General features: G+C 34.2%; 2 protein-coding genes across 2 annotated transcripts; one reads left to right on the top strand and one right to left on the bottom strand.

Moving 5' to 3' along the window:
• Positions 1–2,059: 2,059 nt before the first annotated feature.
• Positions 2,060–4,858, bottom strand: LOC130806477 (40S ribosomal protein S25). The gene is made up of 4 exons (XM_057671586.1): positions 4,664–4,858; positions 4,500–4,571; positions 4,283–4,417; positions 2,060–2,379 (listed from the first exon to the last, which is right to left on the bottom strand). Exons 1-4 carry the CDS (start codon positions 4,664–4,666, stop codon positions 2,245–2,247), a joined length of 345 nt encoding a protein of 114 aa, XP_057527569.1. The 5' UTR covers positions 4,667–4,858; the 3' UTR covers positions 2,060–2,244.
• A 3,834-nt stretch (positions 4,859–8,692) lies between these two features.
• On the top strand, positions 8,693–16,252 carry LOC130806476 (26S proteasome regulatory subunit 10B homolog A). The gene is made up of 10 exons (XM_057671585.1): positions 8,693–9,091; positions 10,169–10,288; positions 10,468–10,604; positions 13,752–13,913; positions 14,030–14,116; positions 14,207–14,293; positions 14,388–14,525; positions 14,636–14,827; positions 14,908–15,006; positions 15,984–16,252. The coding sequence occupies exons 1-10, from the start codon at positions 8,995–8,997 to the stop codon at positions 16,056–16,058; spliced, it is 1,194 nt and encodes a 397-aa protein (XP_057527568.1). The 5' UTR covers positions 8,693–8,994; the 3' UTR covers positions 16,059–16,252.
• Positions 16,253–16,503: the final 251 nt, after the last annotated feature.

Raw genomic sequence — 16,503 nt, 5'->3', positions numbered from 1 at the left:
GAATGTTAGTCGATACTCTATCATTCATATCCCATATAGTCTCAATGTACTTTGTGAAATACCTCTAACCTTGAGGCTATCCTAAATGATCTCTCATGGTATGATATTATAAACTTTCTCCAAGACAATGAACATCATATGCAAATCTTTCTTTAGCTTCCCACATTTTCCATCAGTCTCCTCAAAACATGAATAGCCTCAATGGTAAACCTTCCTAGCATAAAGCCGAATTGGTTCTCTCTGATCACCATCTCTTATCTAATTCTCTTCTCTATCACTCTTTCGCGACTTCATACACACATCTCTGGAACTCAGTTTGGTCTGTGGAGTGCCCTCCCAAAGTGAGGCACTTTTTGTGGAGAGCTTGTAGTGGAAGCTAGCGGTTAAAAACAATAGACATATTGCTCCTTCACCAATTTGTGGCGGCTATAAGACTTCTTCATAATCAATATGTCATGCTCTCGTGCACTGCAGCTGTGCAAGCGAGATATGGCGAAACCATCGAGGTAGGGTGCTGATCTCAGAAGGCCCTAGAAATTCCTATAGTTGGATTGTTGATCATGGTTCCAGTAGCCTTATTTCTTCAATCAATGCCACTTTGTGGGCTCTTTGGACTGCACGTAATTAAAGGGTTTTCAAAGGCATTTGTCCTAACATTCCTATCATGGTTGCCAACTTTGTGAAAAAGGAAAGAAGTTACAATGAGTATACAGCTCAGGTTTTTAAAAGTCTGATTCCCATCGTTGGTGTGACCCTTAGGCCTTAAAAATTGGTGCCCTTCGAATGACAAAATGGATAAAAATCAACTTTGACGCCAATGTGGTCAAGGCTTAGGTGTTGTGGCCAAGAATGCGAGAAGGCAACTGCTTATGGCAGGCGTTAGACGTGTATAAGCCAATTGGTCCCCTAAGCTTAGTGAACTTAATGATGCTAAATATGGGATGGATGTGGCTATTCGCTTGGGGTATTCTCACATTGTTTTGGAATGAGATTCTTTCACGGTTATTAATGGGATTCGACATCAAATATTTTCTCATAATTATACTTGCCAGCTGGAAAAATATATTATTTTGTTCCTCTTAAGATCGTTGCACACTAAAATACTGTAGACCAAGTTCATATAATACTTTATCTTAAAGAAGACTAAGAGACGAAGAAGATGGAGAGAACTCAGAGAAGCATATGAAGAAAATTGAAGAAAAGATGAAGTGAAGAGAGACAAAAAAATAAATGGTAGATGTAGGGTGTTGAAGAGGATGATATTCATCAAGTCATCTCATAATAAGTAAATTAGGGTTACAATTTAAAAAAAGAATTCTCATAAAATCAAAGCCCCACTTCATCATCTCATATACTTAGATTTTGCCTAAAGTCACAATTTTTGTTCTGTTAATCCACTTAGTATTTCCATATTGTTGTCTCATTTTCACTATGATTTAATTTTAATGTTTAATACAAATTAACGTAGAATCAATCTAAAATGGTTTTTGAGTTCATACTTTCCAATTGCCATTGAGAATTTGTGCAGATCGAAATTTTATTTTGTTCATACATGAAGATTGTATTTCCATTACATTTAATTATGCTAATTATTTTTTATACATACAACAAAGCAAGAAATTAAAATTTAAAAAATTAAAGTATTGCAATTTCTAACTTCAAGCCAAACAACAAACTAGTTAAAACAATATACTATTATAAATAAATTATTTTTAAACAAATTGCTTTTATCAACGAAACAATAAATTCAAAATCAATTTTTCAAAACTAATAAAATGAACAACCAACAAGTTCAATCAGCTACCAAGTACCAACCATTTACCACACACCAAAATCTTTTTCCCATTCAAACAAAACAAAAATCTAAAAAGAACATTCTTGAGAAAATCAAAGCTCCTAAATTTACAGATATTTTCAAAATGAATTTAAAATTAAATACAATTTTCTAATCTGATTTTCAATAGAAAAATGATTTTTGTTTTTTGTGAATAATAAATATGATTTCTTAATTCTAATTAAATTTTCTAGTTCAACATTCCAATCCATGCTCAAATTGAAGGACTCAACCAGACCAACAAGCCTTCGTAAAAATTTCCCGATCATAAAAAGAAAAAGGTTAAAAGAGTAGAACAATTCAAGGAAAACATTCCACCAAGCTCCAAGGCTAGTTGTAACTTATAATGAACTATCTGAAATAGACAAAACTTTTAAGTCTACAAAAGTAAGATCCAAATTGAAAATGCATCAAGCAGCCGTAGGATTAACTTTCTCGTTGGTAGATCTGGTGTAAATCTGCAAGCTTGAATGATGGCAAACCATCTTGATAGCACCCCTTGAAACAAGCTCTCTAATGGCCCTCCTTGCAAGAGATCCATTGATCTGATAAATCAAAAACCACACCATTTTATTACTAATTTTACCCAATTAACGAAGAAACCGTCATACAATAATTAGAATGGCCTCTAATGTGCTACAATAGCCATCAGGATTTACAACGGCAAGAAGCCAGTCACAATAGCAAAATAAAACAACATCCACGTTTGATAATGAACGATATAAATGCATTTAGTTGATCACTTATACATCAGGCTTTCAACAATCACAAGATTTTGTCTATACATTCAGATTAGGGTCTCACAAACAATGACAATATCTTTTGGGTGAAAGCCATGAAGGTCATAGTTACATTGAGCATGGAACATAGCCACGTTCGCGGAATATTCGTCCCCAATCACCACGAAACGCGACACAAATAGCTCGAGGTGACACCCTGATTTAAAAGAACTTTTAAAAGGTATAAGATTACAGAATAAAGAAGGTAGAAACAAAGAGAGGGAACCTAGAAATCTAAAAAAATTCCACTGAGAATAATTTCTTAAAAGAAAAATAATCATTTTAATTTGATTTTGTTTTCAAATATATATTTTATACATGATGTATCTCATACCCAAACGTTCCCGAGTCAATCTAGGTTGTGTTCCGTGTTCCCGTTCTCGTTCCCCCTTCCAAACCAAATGTCGTTCCAAGTAACAATGGTGTAGGTGAGCTTTTCTACAGTGTACTATACCCTAGTCAATTTTCTACTTTTGACATACTTATCTAAGCGTCCAAAGATAAACTAGTTCCAAGCAACAATACTCATTTCCTTCATTCAAAAATGAGAAACAAAATGATAACAAGAGAAGATTTATCAAAACATCAAGATTGCAACAGCACCATCCCATTAAAAAAGAACGATGATTACCTACTATAATAATATCAACATATTACATGTTCACTTCATTCCTCCAATATCTAGTTTGGCTTCATTATTGAAATCTTCATAAACAATAATACAAACTACTCTAAGTTGGACTGGTTTTCACTAATGTATAACCCACAGGCCACAAGAAATACCATCAAGATAAACACTTTGACAACACTAAGTCACCGGGCAATCGTGATTCTCCGTCAAAACGCAGCAAACTAACAAATTATCCTTCAGCCACAAAATTTTCTACCAACAGGTATTCTTTAACAATTATGTATCTCTTACAGCATAGACGTCTGTATTCATATCGCACAAGAAAATCCATCAAGATCAACAATTATGACACCAAAAAATCACCATGTCTGGCCATCATGATCCTAACCAAAATATCCCAAAAGAACAAAGTAAATTCAATCCCCCATATTTTCTAAGAACATATATTCATCTGCCTCAATGTCTCAATAGTTATTAAACTTGCAATAAATGCATTACTTATATAGACAAGTCAAGAAGAAAATCTATTGCATAGGATGACTGGAGGAAAAGAAAACGACAATTTTTCAAACAGTAATAGAATTCCAATACTTCATTTTCGCGTTCTATACTTGCTTCCTTCAAGTATTATCAAATATATCTCCATACTAACGCAAAGTTTTTTTGGAACTTCATATTTACACAAAAATTTGCGTCAGAAACCCCCACTAAGAAACTCCCACTAATACCATATTTAACCAAGAAATACGACAGACACTCCATATATCACCATATTAACCCAGAATTTGCGTCATAAACTCCTACTGACAACATATTTACCAAAAATATTGCGTCGGAAAATACCACTAACACCATGTTTACCCAAAACTTTCGTCAGAAACTCACACTGACACCTTATTTAACCAAATTCTCAGAAATCCAGATGATGTAACCAACATGTTCACAATAAAGATTACAATATACTTCTATTACACTCAGACATTTGAATTTGAATATCGATTAAAAACAAACAAAACTTAGATCGGATACAAATCATACCCTGAAACGCTCAGAAAGAGTAGCAGCCGTAACAACTTTCTGTTTACCAGCCTCAGAAAGAAGCTTATCAAAAGTAGCGTTATCAAACAACACCAAATTGTTCACTTTCTCCTTTTGCTTTCCCTTACTCCATTTCTGCAATTGGTACAAACAAAAACATTTAGATTGTCGTTGAATAAATTTGTTTGAAATAATCATTAAAGAACAGAAATTAAACCTTCTTCTTTTGCTTTCCACCAGATTTCGCGGGCTTTGATGATGGTGGCGGTGCCTTATCTTTCTTCGGAGCCTAAAATTGAATCAAATCCAGAGATTCGAAATCAAATCCCAAATAAGACGATTAAATATGAATCAAAAAAAGAGAAGGAGAAAATTTATTACCATTGGAGATTGTTAAGAGTGATTGAAAGTTGAAACAGAGAACTGCTGCAGAGGAAAAGTGGTTTCAGGTTCCCGCAAGCACCATGAGAAAAGAAGCAGATTAGGGTTTTGTATGTATTTATAGAATGTTTTATTCGGGTGGGCTTCAAAATGGGCTGATAAGCCCCATCGGGTCGGATACTGAAATCTTAGGCAGTTTTCACTATTCAATTTGTGTTTAACCTAGAATTTTATTTCGTCATTTCGTGTATTCACATGTATACTTCGGGCACAATCCGAAAAAATCAGTAAATTTAAAATCACTACTAATTAGTAATAATAATTATTATTATTTATAATAATTAAAATCAATTTTAATAAGTACGACTCAGTTATAATTTATAATTAAAAATCAGTTATAATTAGTAAAAATCTGTTTTTGATCAACAAAAATTAATTTCAATCATTAAAAAAAGTTAAACTCGGTAAAATTCAGTTTTGATAAATCATTTAAAATCGATGGAATTAGAAAAAATCAAGTGAACTAATAAGGCCTTAGAGGTCCAGCATCAAAAACTTTTAATATCATAGCGTCATCAACTCAATAGTCGTGCTTAAAACGAATTGCTCTAAATCTAAAATTCAAACCGAGAAATTATCTAAGAAAACCAAACCTATCACGAAGTGAAGATAAGTCGAAACCAAAATAAAAGAATTTATATTTTAAACACCCAATTTTGAATTAAAGAGAAGTGCAACTGTCAAGAGTGACAAGTAGTCAAATATAGTCCAAACCAAATATAAATTGTGTCAATCGATAACTGAAAAAACCCGATTCAAATCCAATATTAAAGTAATCACTCAATTATTAATTGTGCCTGAAAAAATGAACCTCTATTTTGATAAACTATGAATTAATTGTACCCAAATATAAAAGAGAGTTTAACACTTTTGTTTTGAATTTAAATAAAAGGAAAAATTACCTCGAGTAATCTAACATTTTCACAATTTTCCTATAATAATTCCATCTATTGATTAATCATAAATGATACTAATTATTGAGGTACTTACCAAAAAATGTTCATCAAAATTTTACCTGTTTTTAGAGGTAAACTTACAAAAAAAAAATATAAAATAAAATAAAATAACAAAAATATTAACAAAAAAATCAAATAATAACCACCCGTCCACCCCGCTCCGACCACCCAACCTCAGCCGATCCCCTATTCTGGCCGGCCACCACTTTCCCTCCCCATCCTCCCTGCCATCCACCCCTTCCCCTCCTTTACCTTTACTGATTCATGTTGTGCATATGTGCACTAGCTTCCATTATTTTCTCCACTTCAGCCACCTTTCCTCCTTTACTCCCCAACAGCTACCAACTCTTCCCCTCCCCTTTCTCCCCTTCTCCACTCCCTCTCACCACAGTCACTAATTTCCCTCTCCATCGCTACCCAATTTCTGAAAATCTTCTCACTTCTCCTTATCCTAACCCGCAAGCAACCGGCCATCACCTTCACCTAGCCATCACTAACCCAACACCTCTCGAACCACCACCTGGCTAAGTCAAATCCTAATTTTTTGATTAAACTCTGAAAATTAGGTGGGGATGTAGAAAGAGTTTTGCGATTTTGTGGGTGGGTAAAATTGTGCGGTTGTGTGCCACTAAAAGAAAAGGGTAGGTGTTGGCGGCTGTGTGCTGGTGTCTCCGGTGAGAGGGAGATGGTGGCAGTGGGGCTGGGTTGTTAAGGGGGTTTAATTTTTAAAAATTTTTTAGTAATATGTTTGTAATTTATCTTTTTTTATATTCAAAATGACTTAGCTACAATATGTAGCAGGTCGCCCGAGTGTACCCAAGGCAAAAACCCTCTTAAGTTAAGATTATTCATGATTAATCAGTAGGTGGGATTATTGTAGGAAAATTGCGAAAAAAAATTGAATTATTTAGGGTAATTTTTCCTAAAAATTAAGCTTATGTTTTCATTATGTAAATTTTTTTATGTAAAGGCCCATCAAAATAAAAACTAAAAATTTATTCATTTTTCTTTTTATTGAATCTTAATTGTAAATTTTATTAATATTTCAACAATTATTTATTGCTTAAATCAAAATTGGGCATATGCTAACAAAAACGATTAACAATGTTTTTAGAACTATAATAGATTTTTACATTAATCAAATTTGCATGGAAATTAATGTTTAACGATATCCCTTGAGTCTAAGGAGGCTCACGAGTGGAAATATAATAAGTTGCGGCTATATATGAGATTTAGCTTAGGAAAGTAAGGATATAAACATATAATTAATGAAAAGAAAAAAAAAAATTGAAGCTTTATGTTTAAAAGACAAAGTTGATTGGGTTTTATATTGGAAGGGAACAAAAGCAGAGTCGACTAAATGAAGAGTTCAATATTTAAGTTTGAGATCATAAAGCATAGTTTGCTTTTCTAATGGAAAATTAAAAGCGAACTCGACTTCCCTTTCCTTGCTCGAGTGTGTTTTGACATTATTCTCTTTTCGGTTCTTGGCTTAATGTAGTTATGTATGTATTAGTGAGTATGGACTATGGACTGTAAATAGAGGTGTGCAACAGGCTAGGGGGCTGCCTCCGGGCCCGACCCTTTATTAGACAGGCTTTAAACGGGTCGGGTCTTAAATGGGCCGAACCATTAAAGGTTCAACTTTGACTATATACGGAGCGGGCTAAAAACAAGCTTTTAACGGGTCCTAAATGAGACTTCCTATTTTTATTACTAGTATTTTACCAATAGTCTAGCATTTTCGTTTTATTGTATATATATAAATGGAAGATTAATCCACAATTTGTTATAGTAATCATTCCCATAACTATAATTATCACGACTCCTCGTTTTTACTGTATGTTCTTGTTTGAAAGATTTTTGTTATTTCTTCATTTTGATTTCATTAGTATTTTGTGCAGAACTGCGGAATAATCCTCTTAAATAGGTTTGAATTTGATTTTTTTTCCAAATAATTATCATTATGTGCAAGAAAATTTAGATAATTAAGATAAACGAGTCGGTTAGGGACGGGTGGGCCATCAAGCCCAGCCCGTTTTAAGCCAATTTATTGTTTTGTAAGATTCGGCCGGACCCAACCTGTTTAAAGTTATGCGCGATTCGGCCCGTACCTAGCCCATTACACTGGTCAAACTATAAATACCCCTAATACAATTAATTAGACTTATGTTATTCATTTATAGACTATAAACTTTTTCAATTTTTAATCTCATCTTTAGCACGAATTCTCTCAAGTCTTAAAATCGACATTGTTGTAACCTTCATTGAAGTTCATCAAGAACTTCTTAATTCTTCGATCAATAAAAACACATTAAGCTAAGGAAGATGTAACTCACATTAGGTAAACCTTTGATACAAAGTATTACACTGTAACTATTAAGCTGATGGATGGATATGGGATAAGGTGGGTGGACAAGAGGCTTGGCGGGTGATATGAGGTGAGTAAAACCTCATATCATCGTATATAGTAAAACCTCATAACTACTGATTGTCCTCTTAGATTACTTTTTGGTGTTCTTATCATCTTGCTTCTTTCATTTCTTTTATTATTAGTTTTTGTTCTCTTTTATTTTGTAGTTAGTTATACTTCTTTATTTTAATTATATGCATTTTTTATCTTTTTCGTGTAGCTACGTCTCTTATTTTTCTCGAGCCGAGGGACTCCTTTTGGCCGCGCTCTCCTTTATGGGTATGAGTTGCCGCCGTCCTTCCCTCCCCAGATCTTATCCATAGTTTTTTATGAGTGGGATACACTGGGTAGGACATGATGATGAAAACCTCATACCACCACCTACCTATTACCCAAGATGAATATGCTTTTTTTACTTATTTTCAATTAATATCCACCAAACTTATACGCATACCTACGCTAATATGAATGCAATGTAAAACTCGTATAATTCTAACCACTATACCTAGCACATGAGTATTGCTTTGACCAAAACTTCTACTTCTTCTAGTACTTTCATTTAAGTCATCTACTTTATTTCAAATTAGATATTCGACGTCGGTTTGAAATCGAATTTTTGGAAAAAATATTTTTACATAATTCTAAATTATTTTTTAAAGTGATATAATTATTAGTATTGGCCAATTGGGAAGCAAGAATAGGTGGTTTGGTGATTGTTTCTTGTTATCCCTTCCAAGTTCCAAAGGATCCGAGTTTTCAAAATTTCTTCACGCAAGTCCTGGTAAATCACTCATAATCAAACCTAAATTCTATACAAATATAATCAAAAGGCTCAGAGTGGATCTTCTCCGCAACAGTTTTTAATTTTTTCGAAATTTTGATCGAAGTTCAACCAAGTTCTTATGGCGAAGGAAGATGATGTCAGACGTAGGGCCGCCATTGTTGAATACAATAAGAAGCTACTTCAGCATCGTGAGTTACAATCTCGCAGCAGAAAAGGTGCTTCACAAATAACCATAAATTTCTTCATAGGTTTTGAATATGCTGCTATAGGCGCCTGTTTCTGTATTGATGGTTATATTTATGTATGCAATTGGTTTCTGATGGACATTACAAGAAATCTTCGGTTTATAAGAATTGTCGATAATGCTTAGATTTGCACTTTTACCGAACAACATGTGTTCTTTAATAGAATTTGGAATCTGTTAAGGGGAAATCTAGTTAAACTTGGAATTGTTTCTGATTAATGTTTAGGAGCTTTTCTTGAATAAATTCGATAATACTTTGTTTTTTAACAGCAAGCTGTGATCCTGTATTAGTGACATAGCGGGGATATAGGTTAAAGATCCTCTGGGGACTGATCTCAGCTTGCATAAAATCAGGCTAGTTAACTTGATTACGTAGGTTCTGATTAAGATGGGTGTGTTTTCGATTGGAATTGTAACAGTTTGCTTTTTTGTTTATTCCTTGCTACAAAATGCGGGGATTGGGCTTGTAACAGTATGCTTTTCTGTTCTGTTGAAATTTATTTACAGCAGTGGATTCAGATTCTGGAGTGATGTAGAATTAGAGGTAATGATCACGTTGATTCATGGATGAATCTTCCTATAGCGTCAACTAAACTTTCAATTTGTGCTCAGAGCAACATGATTTTTGTATAATGTATAGGTTCTGCATTTCGAAAAAGTCTTTCTTAAGAGCGACTTGTTGAATAAAATCCATATAAATGTGAAGGGACAGTTTGAAACCCCAGATTTTTTTAGTCACAGCTGTTAAATCAATAGAAAATGTGTATATTTTAATATGTTTCTTATCTTTTGAAAGAGGCTTATATGGTGGCTTATGAATCTTAGCATATCAACTATAGGAAGAATAGCAATACTATTGTGGATGCCTCCAAAGATGTTGGAGGTGCTTAAGCTGTTTTTGTCCTTTTAGAAAGAGAGTGGTGTTTCGTAAAGTACAATCTACTATATCTCCTTTTTGTAACTTGTTTGTGGATACGCTTATTTTGTTGTCTTGTTATTGTACCTGGTACTTTGGCCCAAGCTAACATATTGGAAATCCATATTTTAGTGAAGGAAGAGTTGAGAACGGCTAAAAAGGAGTTTGCTAAAACAGAGGATGATCTAAAGTCACTCCAAAGTGTGGGCCAGATAATTGGAGAAGTTCTTAGGCCTCTTGACAATGAGCGACGTAATTCATCCCTTCTTTTTTGTTTTGATTTTTGTCTACTGACATTATTGTCTTAATTCGTTAATTTTTTTCTTGATAAAGGGGTAAAACATTCACTTATGTTTTTTTGTTTGATTGTCTAATTTTCAAAATGGTTTGCACATGACTATCACTTAGTAATTTTCTTTTATTGGTACTAGTAATCGTGAAAGCAAGTAGTGGTCCAAGGTATGTGGTTGGTTGTCGGAACAAAGTGGACAAAGAAAAACTTACTTCTGGAACACGAGTAGTTCTTGATATGACTACCCTCACTATAATGCGTGCTCTTCCTCGTGAGGTAAGTTTCTTTCCTCTTTTGCTATTCTATCTCCTTTTTCTTATGATGCGGCAAATCAAATGGAGAACTCCAAAATAACTTATTTATTAGTATGCAAGACAATGTATTTGATGAACCAATGCTATATTAGTGTGCCTAATATTTGATTTGAGTTTTTAATTTTAATTCTTGCTTGGAGATGCATTTGCATTCCTGCAAACTTAAGGCATGGAATTGTTTGCACCTCAATTTGAAACAACAACAATGCCAGATAATGTTTCTAAATGATAGGGTCGATTACATGCATTAATATTATTCAACTCATGAGATCATCTTTTGTAGTATTATTAATATAGAAACAACAATGTCAAAGCATTATTCTTAAATGATAGTGTCAATTACATGAAGCAATACTACATGAACCAATACTATTATTTCATGAGATCATTGACCACAATCCTTCTTTCCATTCATTCTTGGACAATTCTATATTAGCTTATTGGCCTTTGCCATATTTATCTTCTCCCGTAGCATGAGCTTATTTTTGATTCCACTTGGTGTCCTGTTTTAGGGGAACCCTTCAAGTTATAGAGTAGTTGATCAAATATGTAGTGCTTAGTATTTGCATTTTAGATTCCCAATTTCAATATCTCATAATTATTTCAACTAGGTCTAATTATGTTTAAGGCTCAGCTTCTGCTTTTATATCCACTGCAAAACCCGCTTAGTTATGAGTGATGGAGAACATGATCTATTAAGAATGAAGGTGATTAACTGTTTTCAAGGAGGTCAAGTTTCTACCTTATCATTGATGATGAAGGTCATTGAAAGCTTGTTGTTCTCATATTCATCTTCTCCATATTTAGCTTATTGGCCTTTGCCATATTTATCTTCTCCCGTAGCATGAGCTTATTTTTGATTCCACTTGGTGTCCTGTTTTAGGGGAACCCTTCAAGTTATAGAGTAGTTGATCAAATATGTAGTGCTTAGTATTTGCATTTTAGATTCCCAATTTCAATATCTCATAATTATTTCAACTAGGTCTAATTATGTTTAAGGCTCAGCTTCTGCTTTTATATCCACTGCAAAACCCGCTTAGTTATGAGTGATGGAGAACGTGATCTATTAAGAATGAAGGTGATTAACTGTTTTCAAGGAGGTCAAGTTTCTACCTTATCATTGATGATGAAGGTCATTGAAAGCTTGTTGTTCTCATCAGTGAGTGCAACATGACACTTCTTCAATGCCTCCATTTACACACCAATACGACAGTTGCAAGGCTGCTTCAAGCTTCTTGTTTTTTTCCCTTGTAACGGCTAGTTTTAACACTCACTTGATGATTCTTCCTTAATGATGAACACCCACATTATTGCAAGCATAATGATTGCTAGCAATTTGTTACTTATCCTTAAAATGGATGAACCTAGACACTTCTTTGAGCTCCTACTTGGACAGTTGTACCAGTAGTAGGGTGTTCATAAAGGTGTTTTTACCACTCTTTTTATTGCTTCATTGCCACCTCTATTAACTTATCCAACATCCCTAGCTTGATATTAGTGCATGGCAAGGTTGCTAGCACTCCATACACGCACGTTTCCCTCTGCATGTATGTTCCTTTTTCTCATTGAACTTAGTCTATACATTATAATTATTTGGACATTCTTAAGGACATGTATGAATGGCCCTTGAATATTGGATGCCCACGATTTGATGGCTTTGCAAGCTTAAATTTAATGTTTTATGGAATATTTGATGCCAAACCTTTGTAACTTATGTTCTATGGATGTGCATGGATATACAACATTGTGATTCTGGTGAATTCTGTCTATCTACCAAATGCCAAACTTTATGCACTTGTTTGCATCTGAAGCTTGCTTACTAGAACATCTTTCATCATGTTGGTCTTTTGGGTGGTTATACATACTTCTTCACCAGCTTTATTTAGGATTTGTTTTTGCTTCTTCCCGCTTCATTTGATATTGCACACACCATGAATGTCATGTGAGAATCTTAATCATTACAATAATGCTTTATTACAAATGTGTTACAAGTGAGTATACTACACTATTTGTAATCCCTTTGTTGATGGCGTTGAACTCTTCTAATCACCAAAACAAAATCAATGAAGATGTGATTGTAACAATGAACTCTAGTCCCTTGGAAACTTGATATTTATAAAAGGAGTTAATGCACTATTCTATTGTGATAATTCTCGAACAAAGGTGCTTGGGATGATGATGAAATTCACAATGAGATACAATCCACACAATAATTTCCTAGCACAGAAGAAATTTCAATAGTAAAGACAAGTATTGCAATGGATTAATAACTTTGATGAAATTGAAAGTTAATTACTCTCTCAATATGATCTCATGTAAAGAAGAACAAGAACAACGAGAAGTTTTTAAGAAGGAATCAGAAAATGATTAGAGAATAGGATGGAATGTCCCTAGCATACACCCTCTATTTATTGAGTGGAGTATTAATCAATGCCTCTCTATGAAACAAGTGTGTTTCATCAATTAAAGCATATGAACCAAAGAAATGATTCACTAAAGCTTAGCAATCAAAATTAACCCCTAAACAGAAGTTAATCAACCATTAGTGATGTTTGGAATCAAGCTACACTAACAAATAAAACAAACAAAACCAACAAAACTGCGAAAATAACAGTACAGGGGTCTGGTGCTGAGTTGCCACCCACTGGCGCCGAGTCATCGCCCATAGCGCCGATTCATCGCTTCCGCAAAAGCCGAATCAACTTTTCATTTTGTCTCAGAATTAGTTTCCAGAACCTAAGCGACGACTCGTCGCCTATCAACGACGAGTCGTCGTTTACTTCTATTTTCCCGTTTTGCGTTTTTCTTTTAGGCATTTATTTGGACTTGCTATTTATAGCATATTTGTGCCACTTCTATTTTAAGTAAGTAGTATATATAATCTTAGTCTATATACTCTAAATGTTTAACACTAATTACTTCATTTGTTGAAAATGATTGCTGTTCAAGCTGTTCTGAAGTTTGACAATAGTGTTGGTCATGCACCATGTGGATTGAACATGGTCATGAAGATTTAGTTCATGGTTCAACGCTTTCTTGGCAGATCATTTATGAGACTACAAAATTCTTTGCCTTTTCTCTTGTGGAAACTTTATCTTTCTCTTTGTAGGTTGATCCTGTTGTATACAATATGCTTCATGAAGATCCTGGAAATATAAGCTACTCTGCTGTGGGAGGGCTGTCTGACCAGATTAGAGAACTAAGGGAATCTATCGAGCTTCCACTAATGAATCCTGAGCTTTTCTTGCGTGTAGGAATTAAACCTCCAAAGGTAAATTGGGTGCGGATTACTATGTTATTGGCTGTTTTGCTTGTGTTCCACATTTTGTTGCTTTTTTGATTATTATCGTAAAGCAAGAATTCTTTATTATATGGTTTCCTTTTCAGGGTGTTCTTCTTTATGGCCCCCCTGGGACTGGCAAAACATTGCTAGCACGAGCTATTGCAAGCAATATAGATGCCAATTTCCTTAAGGTATGAGAGTCTCATTTGATATATGTTGCATTTTTCTCTGAAGTTATTATACTTGCACTTGCAAATTACCCCAGTTCCTGCGCTGTTTAGGTTGTATCAAGTGCTATCATAGATAAGTACATTGGTGAAAGTGCGAGATTGATCCGTGAAATGTTTAGTTATGCTAGAGAACATCAGGTGAGATGATACAATACACAAAATGTAGTTCCTTTACATATAGGCTCTGGTTTATATAAATTTCGTTTCTTATAGTTGACGGTCCTTTTCTCAGCCATGCATCATCTTTATGGATGAGATTGATGCCATAGGAGGTCGTCGATTCAGTGAGGGCACAAGTGCGGATCGTGAAATTCAGAGAACCCTAATGGAATTACTGAATCAGCTTGATGGATTTGATCAATTGGGAAAGGTATTGTAACACTTAACCAAATATGGTGTGAATTTGTTACATATAATGACGTTTAATGTGATGTTTATAAGTTTACAATCCCTAAATATCGACATATTTTTGTTCTGCAGGTGAAAATGATTATGGCTACAAACAGACCTGATGTGTTGGACCCTGCACTTCTTCGTCCAGGTCGTCTGGATAGAAAAATTGAGATTCCTTTACCAAATGAACAGTCAAGAATGGAGATCCTCAAAATCCATGCTGCTGGCATTGCCAAACATGGAGAGATCGATTATGAAGCAGTTGTTAAGCTAGCAGAGGTGCGTAACTAATAGAAGACTTGCTGTTGTTTTATTGTTCCTTGTCTATCTAGGAGCTAAAATTATTGCTTTTCAATCAGGGATTTAATGGGGCTGATCTACGAAATGTATGTACTGAAGCTGGCATGTCAGCTATACGCGCAGAGAGAGATTATGTGATTCATGAAGACTTCATGAAGGTAAAGTCCGCCTTATTCAGGCATATCATTCTTTTCACCTGAAACATTGTCATTTGGACTTGATAACCATTTTTATAATTTGTATGAAACCTTTTGGCTTTTCTCTGGACATTTTTTTCATTGTAGGAGTCAATCGAAATTTTACCTTCACAAAATCTTTCGAAACAAATATATTGAACTGTATTGTCTACTAAAAGAAAAGAAAATAATTTCACGAGCTCAAAAGAAGCAAAGAGAAAGCTTAAAGCCTTTGACTAGCGAAGAAGACCATGAGTTGTACTATCTGTATCCCCTTGATTTGCTAAAAGGGGATAAAGTTTCCTTATTATTTTGTGAGGGTAAAATGAAGAGAGACAAAAAACTAGAGGAAGGAAGAAATGAATAGATAAAACGTAAAGAGAAAATGAGTTTATGGACGTGACTCTGAAAAAATGTGGGGCCATTGCTGAAAATATAGATGTTGATAGATGTTCCAAGTAGGATGGTTGTGTTGGAGTTTGTTAATTTCTTGTTTGGGTCATTTAGTGCTTGTTCAATACATAGAATCTTTAGGTCTGGGATGGCAAATCGTAATAAACACGATCATTAAAAACCAAATCCAGTTGCATAAACGATATACAAGTAACACGAAAAATGTTTCTAGGGTATTATTTTAGGTAGGATGATCCTTTTATACTTATTCTTGATTTTCTATTAAAACTTATTCTTATTTGCTAGTTACTACAAAAACATGACGGTTGATGGGGGCGGACTGGCATATTTTGGTTTTACTCTATTTTTCTGGTTTTTCTTTTCGAATTAAACTTGATCTTTGGTCACAAAACATCGTTCCAAACCCAGTATTTTCAAGCCACGGGTTGATTACTTACATTTAATGATTTTGGTTTTTTACGGAGACTCTCTGTATGCACGAGTTTTATGAAATGTACTTTGTTCTGCTCGCATTTCATTTCATATGCTATCGGTTTCCTTTGCAGGCTGTTAGGAAGTTGAATGAGGCAAAGAAATTAGAGTCTAGTGCTCACTATAGTGCAGATTTTGGGAAGGATTGAATCAGTAGCTAATACTATTTGAAGAGATTCAATGTTTTGTTTCATGTTTTTTTCTTTGCGTTGCTATGATTTCAAATTGTAGCCCCTTAGAAGCTTTTCATTTCTTGATATGTTGTCATTGAGCTTCGGATTGTGAAATTGTACCAAACAAATGTTTTGAAATATATCAAAAAGTAAAAGGTTATTTTGGTGTACTCTTAGCAAATTTTCCCTTAAGTTGGGATTGTTTGTGATCAATCAAAAACTGAAATAATTATAGGAAAATCGAATAAAATTAGATTATTCTGGATAGTTTTTCCTGAAGTAGCACTATCTTCATTAATGTATTATAAACTATTTGCATTCAAATTAATAAAAAAGGGTGTTATGTTGCTTTATAATTTAAGGGCGTAAATAATTTCAGTATCTAATAATTAAGTTTTAACCACTCTGGCAAATAGAGCAC

This window comes from Amaranthus tricolor, chromosome 2 (assembly GCF_026212465.1).
Source record: "Amaranthus tricolor cultivar Red isolate AtriRed21 chromosome 2, ASM2621246v1, whole genome shotgun sequence".
Lineage (NCBI taxonomy): Eukaryota > Viridiplantae > Streptophyta > Magnoliopsida > Caryophyllales > Amaranthaceae > Amaranthus > Amaranthus tricolor.
The sequence above is the reverse complement of the archived record's forward strand: the minus strand, read 5'-3'. Positions and strand labels throughout refer to the sequence as shown.